General features: G+C 40.9%; 1 protein-coding gene across 3 annotated transcripts in view; it reads left to right on the top strand.

Annotated features, from left to right (window-relative positions):
* MAPKAPK5 (MAPK activated protein kinase 5) overlaps positions 1–19,352 on the top strand; it is a 129,950-nt gene that overhangs the window by 20,386 nt on the left and 90,212 nt on the right. For all 3 annotated transcript variants that reach the window (XM_075834931.1, XM_075834939.1, XM_075834947.1), the window contains exon 2: positions 3,249–3,322. In XM_075834931.1, the coding sequence (XP_075691046.1) occupies positions 3,249–3,322 (74 nt within the window). The remainder of the gene's footprint in view (positions 1–3,248; positions 3,323–19,352) is intronic.

Genomic DNA, 19,352 nt, shown 5'->3' on the forward strand with positions numbered 1-19,352 from the left:
TAGATCGCATCACCGCCGAACTGTCAAAACCACGGTCGTGTGCATGGTGCCATAGCAATGAATGGGTCCGCAATTCACCCGCAGATTTGCAGGTGAATTGCGGACTCAAAAACACGTTAGTGTGCATGAGGCTAAGTGTTTCACTTGAGTAGAACTGTAGTGCCCTGAAGTACAACGTTATGGCGTATCCTAGAAAAAAAACAGAATATTACAAAATGGGAAGACCCCTTTAAACAAAAAAGGGGGGCAAACCCTCTTTAACCCTTTCATGCCGACAATCTGTAGATTCACGTCCTATTCGAATATACACCGTGTAGCGAGGATGTAAATCTGCAGACCTCTGCTTCTGCCGGCATAGCGCTGGGGAGATCGCTCTGACGCTGGTGGCGTCTGTGTCCACGGCTCCCCAGCAACCTGTTCTCTGACAGCCGAACCGATTGGTTTGGCTACAGAGAATATGATCGCCATTTTTAACTATTTCCCGACTGCCCACGGTAAATTCACGTCGGCGCTTGCTGGGCTCTGTGCAGCGCCGACGTGAATTCACAGTGGGTGTTAAAAGCGCGATCCGGGTGTCTTAGAGTAGTGCTGACAAACCACTGCCTCTGGTCCCGGAGACATGATCGGGACCTGATTGGTTCAGGTCCCGATCATGTGATCGCAGGGAAAGTTTGTTGTAGCAACAAACTGGAAAGTTTGTTGCTACAACAAACTTTCCCGGGGACCGATTGCGGGTGCTGCATACAACGGCATCTGGGTCTGCCCTACACGGAAGCCTATGAGGAACAGCCCGAGGCCGGTCCTCATAGGCTTCCTGTCAGTGTGACTCTCTAGTGCAATGTATTATAGCAGCTATCAGTGCTGCAGGTCTAAAAAGTAAAAAAAATAAAATAATACAAAATGTTTTATAAAAGTGTAAAAACAGAAAATGCTTTTTTCCTATAATAAGTTATTTTATTATAGGAAAAAAAAAGATAACGTTAAATTACACGTATTTGGTATCACCGCGTTCGTAACAACCCAAACTATAAAACTCTAATATTATTTTTCCCGCACGGTGAACACCGCAAATTTTTTTAAAAAAACAATGCCAACTTCACTATTTTTTTGGTCATCACCCCTCCCAAAATATAGAATAAAAAGTGATCAAAATGTCGCATGTACCCCAAAACAGTACCAATAAAAACTACAACCCATCCCGCAAAAAACAAGCCCTTACACAGCTTTTTCGACTGAAAAATAAAAAAGTTATGGCTCTCAGAATATGGTGACACAAAAAAGAAATAATTTTATAGAAAAGAGATTTTATTACGCAAACGCCACAAAACAGAAAAAAAATTATATACATATGGTATCGCCATAATCGTATCGACCCGCAGAATAAAGTACAATTTAATTTATAGCGCACGGTGAACACTGTAAAAAATAAATTAAAAAAAAGTCAAAAAACCTTGGCAAAATGTATGTTTTCTTTTTTGTCATTTTGCTTGCCAAAAAATCGAATAAAGTGATGTACCCTAAAATTGTACTAATGAAAATTACAGATTGTTCCGCAACAAATAAACCCTCGCACGGCTCCGTTGGTGAAAAAAAAAGAAAAGTTCTGGTGCTCAGAATATAGCGACAGAAATTGTATAGAGCATTCCAAAAGCGGATAAGATCGGGCGCAATTTATCAGTGCAACACGGCTACATATCTTTGAATTATTATTTATTTACGCATTATTATACCCTCTTATTATGCCCTGATGTTCGCAGCCCAGCTTACATATGCCCCCACATTATAAACTGAAATACCAGCAAAACCCAAAACAGAACAACTACCAAGCAAAATCTGCGCTCCAAAAGCCAAATGCCGCTCTCTCCCTTCTGAGCTCTGCCGTGGGTTCAAACAGGAGTTTATTACCACATATGGGGTATTGCCGTAATTGGGAGAAGTAGCTTTACAAGTTTTGGGGTGCTTTTTATTCTACATTCCTTGTAAAAATTAAACATTTTTATATTTTTTCAGAAAAAAAGTCAGTATTCATTTTCACAGACAAACACCAATAAATATAGCAAAATAACTGTGGGGTTATATACCCCTAGATAAATTCCTTAAGGGGTATAGTTTTCAAAACCATGTCACTTATGGAGAGTTTCCACTGTTTTGGTACCACAAGATCTCTTCAAACCTGACATGGTGCCTAAAATATATTCTAAAAAAAAAAAAAGAGGCCCCAAAATCCACTAGGTGCTCCTTTGCTTCTGAGGCCGGTGCTTCAGTGCATTACCGCACTAGGGCCACATGTGGGATATTTCTAAAAACTGCAGAATCTGGGCAATAAATATTGAGTTGCGTTCCTCTGGTAAAACCTTCTGTGTTACAGATTTTTTTTTATTACAAATGAATTTCGGCCCAAAAACATGAAATTTGTAAATTTCACCTCTACTTTGCTTTAATTCCTGTGAGATGCCTAAATGGTTAAAACACTTTCTGAATGCTGTTTTGAATACTTTGAGGGGATGCAGTTTTTAAAATGGGGTGATTTGTGGGGTCTATCTAGTACATAAGACCCTCAAAGCAACTTCAGAACTGGACGAGTCCTTGAAAAAATAGCCTTTTGACATTTTCTTGAAAATGTCAGAAATTGCTGCTAAAGTTCTAAGCCTTGTAACGTCCTAGAAAAATAAAATAATGTTCAAAAAACGATGCAAATATAAAGTAGACATATGGGGGATGTTAATTGGCAACAATTTTGTGTGGTATTACTCTCTGTGTTACAAGTAGATACATTTAAAATTCCAAAAATCATAATTTTTGCTAATTTTCTTAAAATTTTAGTGGTGTTCACAAAAAAGCAATGAATTTATTGACCAAATTTTTCCACTAAAATAAAGTACAATATGTCACGAGAAAACAATCTCCGAATCGCTTGGATAGGCAAAAGCATTCCAGAGTTATTACCACATAAAATGACCCATGTCAGATTTGAAAAAATGGGGCTGGTCCCCAAGGGCCAAAATGACCTTGGTCCTGAAAGGGTTAATCTGGAAACAAGTATCATTGTGCTCTGCACTACCATTACACTGTTCTCATATGAAGATATACGGTATGTTCCCTTTCTTGCTGTGTCATGATTGTTGAGGAATAAATATGTGCCGTGTATATAATTTTACCTTTGTAAAAAATGTAAGTGGCCAGAAACGTTATTGGGAATTTTTGAATGCATTTCTTTTAACCATATGTGTTTCTATGTTTTCACCCAGGAGACCTCCATTCTTGAAGAATTTAATATCAATTGGACCCAGAAGCTTGGTGCTGGAATCAGTGGTCCAGTGAGGTACAGTTGATTTTCTTAGTTACAGGAAAACTAAAGCCGGGGTAGACAGCCACTGTAGGCTTAAGGAGACCGTTACACCAATGCAGAAGTCTGTGTGATTTTTCTTTTTTTTTTTTTTTAGGCATTTAATAGAAACTAAATTAGGCACAAAGAGCAAATTTCTAGGCATATTGCCTACCTGGTTCCTAAGATTACTCCAGCCCTGACCTAAAGTCTATCTTATCTACTTTTCCTTTCCAGAAACTGATGGCAATTATGTCCGTATGCTTTTCAGCAACAAGGCCATAGTTACCATCTGTTTTCAAGAAACTAAAAAGTGACTATGACATGTGGCTCTTGGTAGAAGGAGCATGTAAGCTGCATACGTGAGGTGTTAGTAAAGCTATCCTATCCCTCTGTGCACATCCTAGACAGGGAGCGTGCTTCGTTGCAAGGAGATCTGACCATCTCTGCTGGCCGTGGGGCGCCGTTTTTGTTGTTCGTCCCCTCTGTGCATTCAGCAGGATACACAGTCTGCGATCCAGCCCTCTCTGTGGCTTCTTTATTTATTTTTGGCCGGTTGGACGCTGTTGCTCTGGCTTGCTGACTGGGCATAAACAGCTGTTGCCGTGTTAAATTGTATACCTAAATACCTTGCAGTGGTAGGTCGAGAGCCTGCCAGCTCTGCTCAATCAATTCTTCTAACTATAAGTGAGACCACGCTGTTTTTTCTCTTTGATCGTGAGTTGCCTGGACGCACAGCACATTATAAACCCAAGATGGAATTCTTGAGATTTTTGGACAGAACCTGCCAGCTCCATCCTGACTGTCCCCCAAATATTCAAAGGAGCCTTCTCGAAATGTTGTGGATGGAGACCATCCATACCAATTTCTGCTGGATGATATACGGGACTTGTGGATTCCTGCCTTCTACCTGCTTTTCCCCCTGGAAGGAAAGACCAGGACTCCATCCTCCTAATCTGTCTATTGAGATTCTGTGAACAATTATCTACTTCTGAGGACTGTGGTTGACCTTTTCCATTGAGTGAGGGAGTTTTTTCTTTTTTTGTCTTCCTGATTGGAGGGTTTTATGGCATCCACTGATTTGACACATTGAGCCTACATCACATCAAAGTACTAAAATGTATGAGGATATTTTACGTAAAAACCAGTCACTGACTATTTAAATTAAGCCTGATTGATTAATACTGCTGCCAAAGGTATAGGCTCCTTATACTAACTCGATAGACTGGGACGGGGGCAGGCTATATCGATACGTCAGGGATATATATGGTCAGAAGCATGGACCATTCATCAGCACTCTGTCTTGGAGGTAGAATGACTTGGAAAAAAGAGGAGGAAAAACTTCCACCCAGCAGACAAAGACGATCAGAGGGCGTTACTCTTACACCAGAAGGTCCTAAAACTAAAGGGGACCAAAGGAATAAAATTGACCGTTCTTTAAATTTCACCATAAACAGTTGCGGTACAAGAGATCTGGAAATGGCAGATAAAAATGCATAACAGCTGATTGGCCAGTAAGGATCTTGAGGACCGTTTAAGGAGGATGTACATTAGGTGCCTGGGTATACCGGAAGGGGTTGAAAATGCAAACTGGGTGTTTTTTCCTCATGGCTAAAAGAAACCATAGGGGAGGAAAGACTTTCAATTTTTTTTCCATACAATGGGTTCACTGGGTCCCCCCCCCCCCCCCTAGCCAGGAATGCCACGCAGATCTAAAAGTCTTCAAGCTGCCTATGTATGAAGATAACTTAGCCATATTAAGAAGACCAAGAGACTTTGCATTGACCTATAATGGGAATAAAGAAAGGCTTTTTCCAGACTGAGTTAGCCACTCAAAAAAGCAGGCGTAGATTTCTAAAAGTTGCAAAGCATATGCGAAATGGAAGCATATAATATGGTATATCCAGCTTAAAGTCACACAATGGTCAGACCATCTTCTTACTTTACCTTGAAAAATCTTCAAGATGACTAGATGAGAAAAGAGTAGAGGACCCAGCAAGGTTAAAAAAAATTCACACTGGGTCAGGGTGGATTATTGAGTCACTACTTTTTTTTTCTGGCCAGGACTATCAAGGCAACGCATTTGATATAACAGGTTTTCGTCTTCTATTAATTTTGTTTTGGTGTTGCTGGAGGGACGAAATGCTAGTGTAGGAACCTGAGATGATAGTTGTACCTAGATCAGGGCTCTGTGGGGGCCATGTCATCAATTTCAGGGCTCCTTGTACTTCTTTACATTGAAGATAGTTCTTCATGACATTGGCTGTATGTTTGGGGCGGCTGTTCGGCTACAGAATAAATTTGGAGCCAATCGGACCATTTCAAATGTTTCAAATTTTGATTCCTCAGTCCAGAGCACCTGCTGCCAGTTTCCTGCACCCCAGTTCTTATGTTATCATGCATAGTTGAGACACTCGGCCTTGTTTTCACGTCGAAGGAATAGCTTTTTGGCCGCAATTCTTCCATGAAGACAACTTCTGAACAGACTTCTCCGCACAGTAGATGGGTGTACCTGCCAGTTCTGAGCTGATGACACTGCTGGACATCTTCCGATTTCGAAGGGAAGTAAGCATGATGTGTCTTTTCATCTGCTGCACTAAATTTCCTTGGCTAACCTTGCGTCTACGGTTCTCAACGTTGCCCGTTTCTTTGCGCTTCTTCAAAAGCGGTTGAACAGCACATCTTGAAGCCCCAGTCTGCTTTGAAATCTTTGCCTGGGAGAGACCTTGCTGATGCAGTATAACTACCTTGTGTCTTGTTGCTGGTCTCCGTCTTGCCGTAGTGGACCTTTGACATGAAACGGTCTATCACAACGTCACCCAGTTTTTAGGCTCCTACACAGCTGTTTCTGTTACAGTTAATGACTGTGTTTCAGCCTACATATGAAAATGATAATTATTATCACCTGTTTAGTATAATTAGTTAATCCTACACCTGAATATAATCCTACAAAATCCATGACTTTGTGGAAGTGTACGTAAAAGAATTGATACTGTTTTAACCCCTTCCCGCATTTTCACATACATGCACGTCGGGGAATGCGGCTGGTTAGCGCATTCCCACGTGCATGTACGTGATGCAGTTAAACTGTCACAGCGCCACGGGGCGAGGTGACAGTTCACTGCAAACTGCTGTCCGAGACAGCTTAGCAACAGAGCTAGCCGACAGGGGACCAATGAAAGTGGTCCCCTGTCGGCGATCGCTGTGATAGGTCTGTCAGTGCAGACAGACCAATCACAGTTAGTGTGACGTAGGCAGGACTTGTTTTTCTATAGTCTCCGTCTCTGAGCTCCTCTGTTGGTTTTGAGAGGAGATCAGAGACGGATTCTAATTTTACTTGTGAATGAAATATACCCCCACAGCCTGATCAGTCACCCCCACAGCCTGATCAGTCACCCCCACAGCCTGACCAGTCACCCCCACAGCCTGACCAGTCACCCCCACAGCCTGACCAGTCACCCCCACAGCCTGACCAGTCACCCCCACAGCCTGACCAGTCACCCCCACAGCCTGACCAGTCACCCCCACAGCCTGACCAGTCACCCCCACAGCCTGACCAGTCACCCCCACAGCTAGTCAGTCACCTCCTGTGTTCCATCCGCACCCCAGTGTGCCACATCACCCAATCAGTATCGTCTGTTGCCTAGTGACAGGCATCACTGAATCAGTTCAGTTTTTTTGTTCTTGTAAAAATACTAAAAAAAAAATATATAAAAAAAAAACCTATTAAAAAAGTTTGTTAGTGAGCGACAGGGATAGTAAGTTAGTTAGGGATAGTATCAGACTAGCTTGTTAGAGTGTACGTGGTGTAAGGTTAGGTACTGTCAGGGCTAGTTAAAAATAATTTTGCATTCGGGTATTAGGTAGGGCTAACTAGGGTTAGAGGTTCAGGGAGTTAAAAACTATTATAATGACAAAGCGGGTGTTCACTGCTGAAGAGGCGTACGCCTTATTCTGTGCAGAATTAAATAAAGTAGTAAGGATGCACTCCAAATCGTTGGTGCTATTGAGGTTCGGGTTGTACCCCAATTATAGAGATATAGAAAAACCTCTAAGCACTCTAGAAACAAATGATTTTGTCGATTCCAAGGAAAGATAATTTATTTTTCATTCAATCCACATGGTTCAGTATATGTACAGAACAGAAAAGATTTCAATGCAAGCGATAAGTATTGAATTTTGACGTTTCGGCCCAACCAAGGCCTTTCTCACATTCGCTGCAATATAGAGACAAAAAGTACAAAACAACATATAACAATTTATATTGGACTCAGAAAAATAGTAATAAACTTTAGACGAAAACAAAATATATATATAAATACAGACGTTCAAAATACAAAAGTCGTCCACAAGAAAAGTTGATGATATACATGGTACTCTGTATAAGCAGTGAGATATATGTCATATATTTGACCATTATAATGATAGTCTAGTACGTATAGAGATATGACTCCTTAACATAAAATATATAGGTATACGAAGGGGATATGACACAAAACATGTAACTCTACAAGTTCTAATGCATAACATAAATATGGTAGAGGCATCAAATAGGAGGGGTATTGTAGAAATACCTCTCTAGACCATACCATAAAATACCGGTATAGAAATCAATGGTGGATAAGGATAAAGATATAAGAGAAGAAATTTAAATAGATAAATGAATAAAAACAGATAGGTAGAATAGTGGGCTGTATCAAGATAAAATAGCAAATAATGTCATACCTGCATATAGTCCAGGTGTGGAAACATGTAAAGATCTATCGCCCCTGTAGGTAAGTATCTAATGTGGGGAAGACATTTAAATTAATAAATAAAGAATGAAGAAATTAGCTGTTGGCGTTGTATCTAGATGAAAGGTAACATACCTGCATATAATTATGGAGAGGTATAATGAAATACTGGCGTCTACCAGACGCTCACGAGTGTAAGAGAACTCTCAGAAGCGTCTATCTTTAAGGCGCCCGTTTCGAAACCGGATATCCGGTGCCTGGCACGCACAGAAGTGTCGGCGCATGCGCAGTAAGGGGGATAGTATCCCACGGTGGAACGCAAGCTAACCTTGTTGTGATGACGCCCAGAGAGGCTATAGCGGCGGCATGTAATGATCTAACGCTCCTTTATGTAAGTGTGTAGCAAATAAATTATCAGATACTATTTAGGAATTGGCTAGAAAACGGCACAAGCAGTCATAGTGGTGGATGTGAGTGAGTTCTAAACATAATATATTATATAGAAAAACGGACGAGAGATATAGTTTACCTAAAGTAACGAAAATCATCTGTATATGCTTATGTTGTAATATATGTCAATTGAAAATATATATATTTTTAGTGTAGGTACTGTAGAATGGAGATGAAAAATATACATTCATCGTATATATGTATGAAAAGGACAAATGTATAATGAAATGTGTCAGTAAACAATGTCAGAAAGTAAAAGGGTATAGAAAAAATAATAATAATAAATAAAGAAAAAGTGGGTGAACCGGTTTTATGGTACCTGTATCTGGTCGTCAGCTCTTTCTAGCGTGCCTGAGAAATAAATAAATAAATAAATGCATGACATTAATAACATAAATCGCTGTAATTGACAGAAGACAAAGACATTATTAGCATAATAAATCGAACTCTCTGTTTAAGCCTTTAGGTGTCAAGGTATCTAACGTATGGATCCAATAAGACTCCCGTTGTTTTAATAAGTGTATGTGATTGCCACCCCTCCTAGGTCGTAAGACCTGTTCTATGATTTGAAATCTCAGTTGGGAGATGTTATGATTGGATTTGATAAAATGATCGGGGAGTGGTAACCACGTTTTCTTGCATCTTATTGTGGATTTGTGGCTCGATATTCAATCTCTAATATGTTGGGTTGTTTCACCAACATAAGTCAAGCCACACGGGCATTTGATCAAGTAGACAACGAAATTCGAGTCACATGTGAAAAAACCCCTAGCAGGGAAGGTTTTGTTAGTGTGGGGGTGTTGGAACGTGTCCCCCTTAATAATATTAGAACAGCACGAACAGTGTAGACACGGAAATGTGCCATTACGTTTTGTCTGTAGGAAAGTTTGTCTCGGTACTTTAGAAAGGCTGCCAATGTCAGCTCTAATAACACGGTCACGAACATTGGGGGGCCTCTTTGAACACATCATTACTGGATTCCTGAACTCTTCGATCTCAGGGTAGGCGATATGTAATACTGACCAATGTCTACGTACGCTCTGTAGTAGTTTCGGTATTAAAGGATGGTATGTCAATATTAATGGTAGCCTAGCTTGTTTTGGTCTTCTCACTATAGTCTCATGATTGGTCCCTGTAAATCTACCGAGTTCCTTCGATAGAAGTGGTTTGGGATAACCTCTCTGTTCTAATTTTCTGGACATATTCTGTAATCTCATTTTTTTAGTGTCCACATCCGACACAATCCTAGACACTCGCATGAATTGAGAGCGTGGTAAGGAACAAAGCGTGTTCCTAGGATGGTTACTGCTATAGTGCAGTAAGCTGTTTCTATCTGTGGGTTTTGAATAGAGATCTGAGGTAAGAGATCCCACCTCATCCAGTACAATGATAGTATCCAAAAACGAGATCTTTTCCTTACTGAAATTAAGAGTAAATTTTAATTCATCCCTTACTTGGTTGATGTGTAGGACAAAGTCGTTAAGTGATCCCACAGGGCCATCCCAAATGCAAAATATATCGTCTATGTATCTGAACCAGCACAGGGCATGCTGTATAAAGAGAGGATTGTTATACACATATTCCTCTTCAAATAGAGCCATATATGCATTAGCATAGGGTGGGGCTACGTTCGAACCCATGGCTGTTCCACATGTTTGAACGTAGAACACGTCCCCAAATAGAAAAAAATTTTTGTGCAGGATTACTGTAAGTAGCTCAAGGCATAGTGATATTGAATCGGGAGACATAGTAGTAGATTCAAGAAGATGAGTAACAGCCTGAATACCCTTGTGATGAGTAATAGAGGTATATAGGCTAGTAATGTCGAGGGTAACCAAGATACAATCATGACCAATCCTCGGGAGATCACTAATTTTCTTAAGAAAATGTCCTGTATCCAAGATAAAAGAGGGTGTGGTCTTAATCAGAGGAGTAAGGATCTTTTCAATTAAGATAGAAAGAGGGGAAAGAATAGAATCTGTCGAGGCCACTATAGGTCTACCAGGTGGATGTTGTAAAGATTTATGAATCTTGGGTAGAATACACTGGAGTTATTGAATGGGGATTCTGTAGGAATTTAAAGGGTTTGTCATCGATTGTCCCACGGTCTTTGTACTCTTCCAAGATACTGGCAATGTTAGTACGAATATTGGACGTAGGGTCGCCATCAATTCTATTGTATGTCTTAGTATCTGATAACTGTCTCTCTACCTCTAAAATGTAGTCTTTTTTTTATCCCAAACCACCACGGCTCCACCCTTATCCGCAGGTTTGATAATTATATCCTTGTTGTTACTCAAAGCTAATAAAGCTGCCGACTCAAGTTTTGACAAGTTATTTTTATGTGGATAGAAACCCATCCTATACCTAGTCAGAAGGGTTTGTGTATCCCTTTTAATTAGCTCGATTACCGCCTCTGTGGCGTGATATGATCTTGGGGGAGAAAATTTACTGCGGTTAAATAAACCGAGTGGTTCGATTGATAGTGGTGTCTGGGTTACAGTAGAGATAGGTGGATCAGTAACATCAACCGAAATGGGTCTGAAGTCTCAAAGAGCTGTAAAATCTATTGAGTTCCTGCTCTAGGATGAAAGTATTGCAGGAGGCAGTTGGACAGAAGGACAAGCCTTTCTGTAGGACCGACAGTTCCGCTGGACTCAAAGTGTAGAAGGAAATGTTGATAACCAGGTCGTTGGTCTTACCTGGGATCGTGTCTGTATCCCTAGTTCCCGATTTCTCCCTTCTGCTCCTTGACCTTCTGGTGGGGCCCCTCTGCCCCTTCGGTTTCCTAAAAAACGTTGTGGACGGTAAGTAGGTCTTTCCGCAGATGTATCGCTTCCAGATGTGGACCTGTTGCCAGGAGCGTATCCTCTGCGGGGTCTCCAAGAGCTGGAGGAATCTTGCCATCTGTATACCTGGTTATTCAAGTAATCGTTGGCGTCCCTCTGGAATTTCTCTCTTTTTCTCGACTCTACTTCTTTAGTAAAAACTTTAATACTGTTGTCAGTAGTCTGACAGTGGAGATGAGGTGACATTTTTGATGTCGTCATCCTCAAGTGACACATCTAGTGATGAACCCCCCCCGTAGACGTTCTAGGGCTAGTGCGCAAGCATAACCAAATTCAGATGCCCCTGCGTGGATTGCCCCTGATAATTATATGCCCCAGGTGCCTGAATTTACTGCCACCCCAGGAACCAACGTGGACACTACTGGATTCAGAGAGATAGATTTTTTTTAAATTATTTCTCTCTGATGAACTAATTTGTCTTATGGTACAGCAGCAAATATTTATGCGGCACAATTTATTGCCTGCAATCCCAACAGTTACTATGCCAGGCCCCAAAAATGGACCCCTACCAATTCAAATGAAATACTGAAATTTTGGGGCCTATTACTTAACATGGGCATTACAAAAAAGCCCTCTATTCGCTCCTATTTGAGCACTGATATGCTATACTATTGCCCACTTTACCGCCTCACCATGCCTAGGGTTCGTTTCGAGATCCTGCTACGGTTCCTGCATTAATAACAACAATGAGGAATGCCCAGCCACAAATGACCCCAGTTTTGACAGACTGTTCAAAATTAGACCTGTAGTGAACCACTATAATTCAAAATTGAAAGAGATTTACACCCCACAAAAATGCATTGCAGTGGACGAATCCTTGGTTCATTTCAAAGGCAGGCTACACTTCCGCCAGTACCTGCCCAACAAAAGGTCTAGGTATGGCGTGAAGCTGTATAAAGTGTGTGAAAGCGCGTCTGGATACACTTTTAAATTCAGAATCTATGAGGGAAAAGATTCTGCAATAGAGCCCCCGGACTGTCCCCCTGTCCTAGGAATAAGTGGGAAGATAGTATGGGATTTGCTGCACCCCATACTAGACCAGGGATACCATCTATATATTGACAATTTTTACAATAGTGTCCCCCTTTTGAAGTGTCTTGCTGTTAGAGGAACCGCAGCATGCGGCACAATCAGGAGAAACCAAAAGGGTCTCCCCAAGGACTTTGTAGATCATACAGTGCGCCAAGGGGAAAGCAGGGCTGTTTGCAGTGACAATTTGCTGCTGGTCAAATACAAGGACAAGCGTGATGTCCTTGTATTGACCACTCTCCATGCAGACAGATCCAGCCCTGTCCCAGTGCGAGAAACCACAGAGCACACCATCAAGCCTGTGTGTATCCAGGATTACAACCAGTTCATGGGAGGGGTGGATCTTTCAGACCAGGTTCTGCAACCCTACAATGCCCTCAGAAAAACAAGAACCTGGTATAAAAAATTGGCCGTATACCCGACACAAGTGGCACTATATAATTCCTTTGTTTTGTATAAAAGTGCAGGCCATAGGGGGACTTTTCTTGATTTTCAAGAAAAAATTATTAAAACTTTGATTTTTGGAGACCAGGAAGGGGAGAGCGACAGTGGAAGCAGCAGTGCTTCTGGAATAGTGGGCTCAAGAATTGTTCATGGGCAGCATTTCCCTGGCGTACTTCCCCCCCCCCCCCACTGAAAAGAAAAGGAGGCCCCAAAGAAGGTGTCGAGTGTGCTCGATGAGGGGCATTAGGAAAGACACCACTCACTACTGTGAGACCAGCCCCTCTAAACCGGGCCTCTGCATTGGAGAGTGCTTTCGAATATACCACACCTCTGTTGATTTTAATTAAGTCCCTTTTCTTCCTGCCTTCTCCTATCGCCTGGGTATTTACTTTCTAAAATTTATTTTATTTCCGATTTTGTCCCAATTGACATTTAAAAAAAAAACAAAAAACTACCAAATAAAACTAAAAATTCCCGTTATACCCCTAGATGAATACCTTGAAAGTTTACATTTTATTCAGGGAGGCATTTTATGAATTTTCTAAATGTTCTGGCACCTATGTTGCATAAAATCTTACGAGTAAAAAGTGGGCCCTAAAAACTTCCTGGCACTCCTTCAATTCTGAGTTCTGATGTGCAATCCTGACATCCCAGTAAAACCACTAAATAGAACTAAAAATTTCCATTATACCCCTAGATGAATATCTTGAAGCACAGGAGAAAAGGCACGCTAAATATTAAGGCCTCAATATTTGCAGGGTCTAAATACTCACTATACACCTAGATAAAAAGCATAAGGGTCAAAATGTGACCCTATGTTGTCACTGAAATGGCATATCTTTTTTTTTTTTTTTTAAATGTAAGATGACCTGTAATGACTATGTCCTGCCGCACAAACCTCAATTTGTTTTACTGTATCGTGAAATGGGCATATTTTTTTTATTTGGAGGATCTCTAATTATCGAGCTGTTCCATATCAATACTCCATGGGCTTTACTACAGTTTTCTTCTGGTTTTTACTGGATCTCTTACACCCGACAATACTTCTGGCAATACTGACATTATTTTGGGGACTAGTGATCCTTTACTGTTCCTATATATGGTTTTGGACACTGTCCCTTTTTATATATTCTGTAGGTAATTGGTTGTTTAGTGCGCATAGCGGTTCCTACCTTGCCGGGCAGGGGTCTGTTATGGTGTACCGCGTCGCTTGGTACGTTCGTCCCTTATGTAGGGATTGATGAGGCTAAAGAGACATTGTATGACCAGTCACTATAAAAAACAAGATGTCATCATAGCCCTACAGGTGTTTTTATCTCGTGAACAAACTCCAGTTTGCCACATAGTTGGATACGTTTTCCTCCATTTTTTTATAAATATATTGCCGTTCACTCCAGAACAGTTGATTTTTCCCACTATAATTTATTATATATCAGACTAGAATGCTGTTCACAACGGCATCAGAATGACACAAATGTGGGACAATTGCTTTATTAGCAAGACATAGTCAAACAGGCAAATACATTTTTCAGGACATGCCTCCTTTATGGGAACATAGTGGTCAGCATGCTCACTACACTCCTGAATAGCTTAAGGTGTGTAGTTTTAAGAATGGGTCATTTCTTGGGGGTTTCTGTCATTCTGTCAGTTCAAAGCCTCTCCAAATGTGCATTGGGGCCTAAAACATTTTCAAGCAAAATTGGTGCCCTGAAAGCCTCCGTGTGCTCCCTTCCTTTTGGGCCCTGCCGTGTGTCCAGGCAATGCATTAGGGCCACAATGTGGGTATTTTTGAAAACAGGAGAAGCAGGGTGATAGATTGTGTGGTGTGATTCTTCATTTTCATGTTCGCTTTACAAAGAAATCGGTCTTCAAACTGATACTTTTAGGAAAAAGTGAAATTTTAATTTATTTTCACCTGCTATGCATTAAATTTAGCAAAAAACTGTGGTGTCAAAATTATTACTATACCCCTAGATTAATACCTTATGGGGTCTAGTTTTCTAAATGGGGTCATTTGTGGGGGTTTCCATCATTCTGAGACCTATGAGCCTCTGAAAACCTGGCTTGGTGCAGGAAAACAAAATGTACTTCAAAATTAAAAAAATTATTATTCAATTTGTAGGTCCTCTAAATTGCTGAAAATTAATTTCATTTTTTCAAAAGTGCTGCCAAAATAAAGTAAAGAGATGGAAATATATATTTAATAAAAAAAAATTGTACAGTATGCGTGTACATATGTGACATATTGCAGTTAAAAATAGGGAAAAAATTAAATTTTTACAAAATGTCTTCAATTTTTCTATTTTTTAGTTAATTTCCACAAATCGTATCAGTCTACTTTTACCACAAAAATAAAGTACAACATGTGACGAAAAAACAATGTCAGAATTACTTGGATATTCAAAACTTTCGCAGAGTTATTCTCTGATAAAGTCAGACATACCAGATTTGAAAAATCTGGCTTGGTCATTAAGGTCCAAACTAGCTTGGTCATTAAGGGGTTAAAGGCAAAGAATATCGATTTGATTTAGGTCTCTCTTCTGTTCATTCACTTTGTGTTTTGTTAATTGATAAAAAATAACGAACTTTTTTAAAGCATTCCTACTTTGCAGATTTTTTTTTCCACAACTGCTTATAACTTTTATACAGTAATATATATCCCTCCACCAATATTTCTCTAGGGTATGATATTGTTTAAAAAAATTTCTATCTGATAATCAAGAGATTCCGGTATGATTGCTGGGAGACGTCAAAATGTACTTGATAATGGTCTAGATAGATGTAAAAAGGGTAGGTACATGGATAGTCAACCAGATTAATTTGCCAAGTTAAAGGGGTTGGCCACCATCCGCATACAATTTCAAAATTGCCCCAGACAATAAAAAAAGCCCTAATTAATTGTTATGAGCAAATAAAATAACTATGATTTATGTTGCCTCTCCACCTTACTATGCTGCAGTTTCCATGGTCTCTCTGCAGATGCTTGTGGGCGGACATGTAAAAAAATTCAAGCAAAAATCCCAGCATTTTGTTATTTCCAGAACAAGCACAGCACATCTTTCTCTGCCTGTAATTCTCCGCTACCACTATATAGATTTTTAATAAAGTGTGCCTCACTATACACTCAACCGTATAATAAAAATGGTAAGATTCCCCCATTCCCATTTCTGAACACAGATTTATTATATCCCCCCCCCCCACACCGGATCTCTCGATCTCTATAGTCCTCAACATTGAAATTGAGAAGGAAGAAGAAAGCGTTTTTGAATTGTGTAAATCACAAGATCGATAGACTTTTAAATGATATACTCAATACTTTTGTTTCCATTTTTATTATCATTTGCATGAGTGCCACACACAGAAATACATGCACTTACACGCCTTGGCATGCGATCACTGAGGTAATTAATGGTTGTCTGAGGAATGTTATGCCATGCTGAATGTAATTGGGCATGCAAATCATCAAGATTAGCTGTTGGTAGATACCTTTTTCAATTGCCGACCAATGACGTCCCAGATGTGCTCGATGGGAGACAAATTCGGAGACGCAGCAGGCTTGGCATTGCCCTGTTCAAAAACTGCTTCTGGGAGACTTTGGAGAATTGGCCGTACCACTGGTTCCACAAACAAATCAATGTAACCGTACATTATGCCATCCCACAACATAATCCCGTGTGTAGGACCGGTGTGACATTCCCTTGTGAAGGTCTCTTCATGGTGTTGCCCACGTGGTCTCCAGACCAATCTCCGGCTATCATTGTGTCCAAGACAAAAGCAGGATTCCTCACTGAAGAAGAAAGACCTCCATTTCAGCCTCCATTGCTGTCTGGTTGTGCACCATGATAGCCTTTGAGAGTGGTGGCGTGTGGTCAATGAAACACCTGTAGCCGGATGTCTGGCTTGTAGACCAATGTCTTGCAAACGCCTTCTGATTTGTGTCGACGCTGGTTGCCGCCCTAGGCTTGGGATGTGACGTCCAATTTTACTTGCAGTACAGAATGGATCACTACGCACCATTCTTCCAGTCAGACGATCTGTCCGTGCAGAGATTCGCCTCCGCGCACACTTTTTCCTGTCATTCCCGTTCGTTGTTCTCCGAACCTCCAGGACACGCAACGTTGAACAGTTCTGACATCTCGGCCTGAGCAGGGAGAAATCTGCCGGAGTGATAAACCAACTTCAAGTCTCTTCCTCTCAGTTTGCGACAAGTGCCGATAACTGGCACGTCAATGAATAGGAGGCATCGCACAATCATCCTACACCCCTTGATAAGATTTTTGAGATTTCATGTGGCTAAAAAACTTTTAGGCTGGGTTCACACAACCTATTTTCAGACGTAATGGAGGCGTTTTACGCCTCGAATTACGTCTGAAAAAACGGCTCCAATACGTCGGCAAACATCTGCCCATTACTTTCAATGGGTCTTACGATGTACTGTGCCGACGACCTGTCATTTTACGCGTCGCTGTCAAGACGGCTCGTAAAATTACAGCCTCGTCAAAAGAAGTGCAGGACACTTCTTGGGATGTATTTGGAGCCGTTTTCTCAGACTCCAATGATAACCGCTCCTAAAACGGCCGTAAAAAACGCAGCGAAAACGCGAGTTGCTCAAAAAACGTCTGAAAATCAGGGGCTGTTTTCCCTTGAAAACAGCTCCGTATTTTTAGACGTTTTTGACGTGTGAACATACCCTTACTTTCAATCTGGCTTTTATTGCCACACATTGGAGCTAAGTGCTTGAAAAAATTGATCATTAGCAGATCTTAGTGACACCTACTACTTCCTTGATTTGCATAACCTTACGACTTGCCCTTGTTGGTGTCACAATTTCAATGTTGAGTGTATATGACTATTCGGTATGGCAAAGCCAGCGATGTAGCCATGTTTTCAAGGCTTATATACTGATAAAATTGGTATCTCTAGTAAAGTATCTGGCCAAGGTCCAAATCCCTTCTAGATATATAGCGGCTATAAGGGTATGTTCACACGGCCAAATTTCAGACGTATACGAGGCGTATTTTGCCTCGTTTTACGTCTGGAAATACGTCTCAAATACGTCGTCAAACATCTGCCCATTACTTTCTATGGGTAGAACGCTGTATTGTCCACACGACGCGTAATTTTACGCGTCGTACGGCAATTACGACGCGTAAAAATACAGCCTCGGCAAAAGAAGTGCAGGACACTTCTTTGGACGTTTTTGGAGCTGTTTTCTCATAGACTCCAATGAAAACGGCTCCAAAAACGGCGTGAAAACGCAGCGAAAAATGCGAGTTGGTAAAAAAACGTCTGAAAAGCAGGGTCTGTTTTCCCTTGAAAACAGCTCTGGATTTTCAGACGTTTTTGTTGACTACGTGTGAACATACCCTAAAGAGTAAGTGAGGCACACTGGTAAATGACTCTGAAAAAATCCTGAAAAATATTCTTAAAATATATATACACAACACAGAGGATGTCTCACACCAATTACAGGAATATCTGGGGGGTATCAATCTTCCGTTGTTGTAGCAACAGTATATAGAAAAATTAAGGAAGCTCTTCTGTACGCAGCTAAGGGTAAAGCACCAGGCGCCGATGGTATCCCCTTTGATCTATGCAGGCGCTATAAATTTGAGAAGATGGGTCAATTCCTGCCTGTTTTCAATACATCCTTCCTGGATGGGCGTTTTACCGCTCTCTATGGAAGAGGCTAATAAAGTTTTGATTCTTAAACGGTTGAAGGACCATCTGAGATAGACTCAGACTCATACAGAATCCAACAAAGAAAATGATCGACTGAAGCACAACAAATAGCAAAAAATACAAAATTTTATTAACATGAAACCATGACAAAGGTTAAAATTGGAACAGGGGATGAGTCACTCAATAAAAAGACATCGAAAACAATCATGTACTGGATGTAGATGTGACATAAATCTATGCAAGTTTGTTTATTTGTTAATACAGCAAAATAGGATAGTATACGTGCCTATGCAGACCTGTAGCTAATGAAGCCTGATAAATGATGGCAAAAAAAAGGGTCAACAAGGGATAAAATACATGTATGTATGTACTGCCTGGGTTGCCTCTATAAGAGTATATGTATGGCAATGATTATATGCAGATACCTGAATCCAGTGATTATCTGTACATGCATGATAGCCTAATATACGCCATGGTGTGTACTACGGGATCAGTGCTACAGGTAACATACAGCAATGTGCATAGACACACAAGGAGGTGCCAGGCCAATACCAAGCAAGAAAGTCAATGATAGCTGTATAACATACCAGTGGACATGATGAGGATGTCTGGACCCGACGCGCGTTTCGGCAACTGCCTTCGTCCGGGGTTAGGGTCAAACTGCTAAAAACTACCTATATATGGAGCGTAGCTCAGGTGTTTGCGATATAAGAAAAAGGAGGAGGCAGAATCAAGTGACAAAAAACGGCGTCTGGTGCGGGGTACCAAGATGGCGCTGCCCCACTTCCGGTCCGCGTCATCAGAGAGGATGTGGGGCGGCGCGGACTAACCACGCCCCCC

This window comes from Rhinoderma darwinii, chromosome 1 (genome assembly GCF_050947455.1).
Source record: "Rhinoderma darwinii isolate aRhiDar2 chromosome 1, aRhiDar2.hap1, whole genome shotgun sequence".
Classification (NCBI taxonomy): Eukaryota; Metazoa; Chordata; class Amphibia; order Anura; family Rhinodermatidae; genus Rhinoderma; species Rhinoderma darwinii.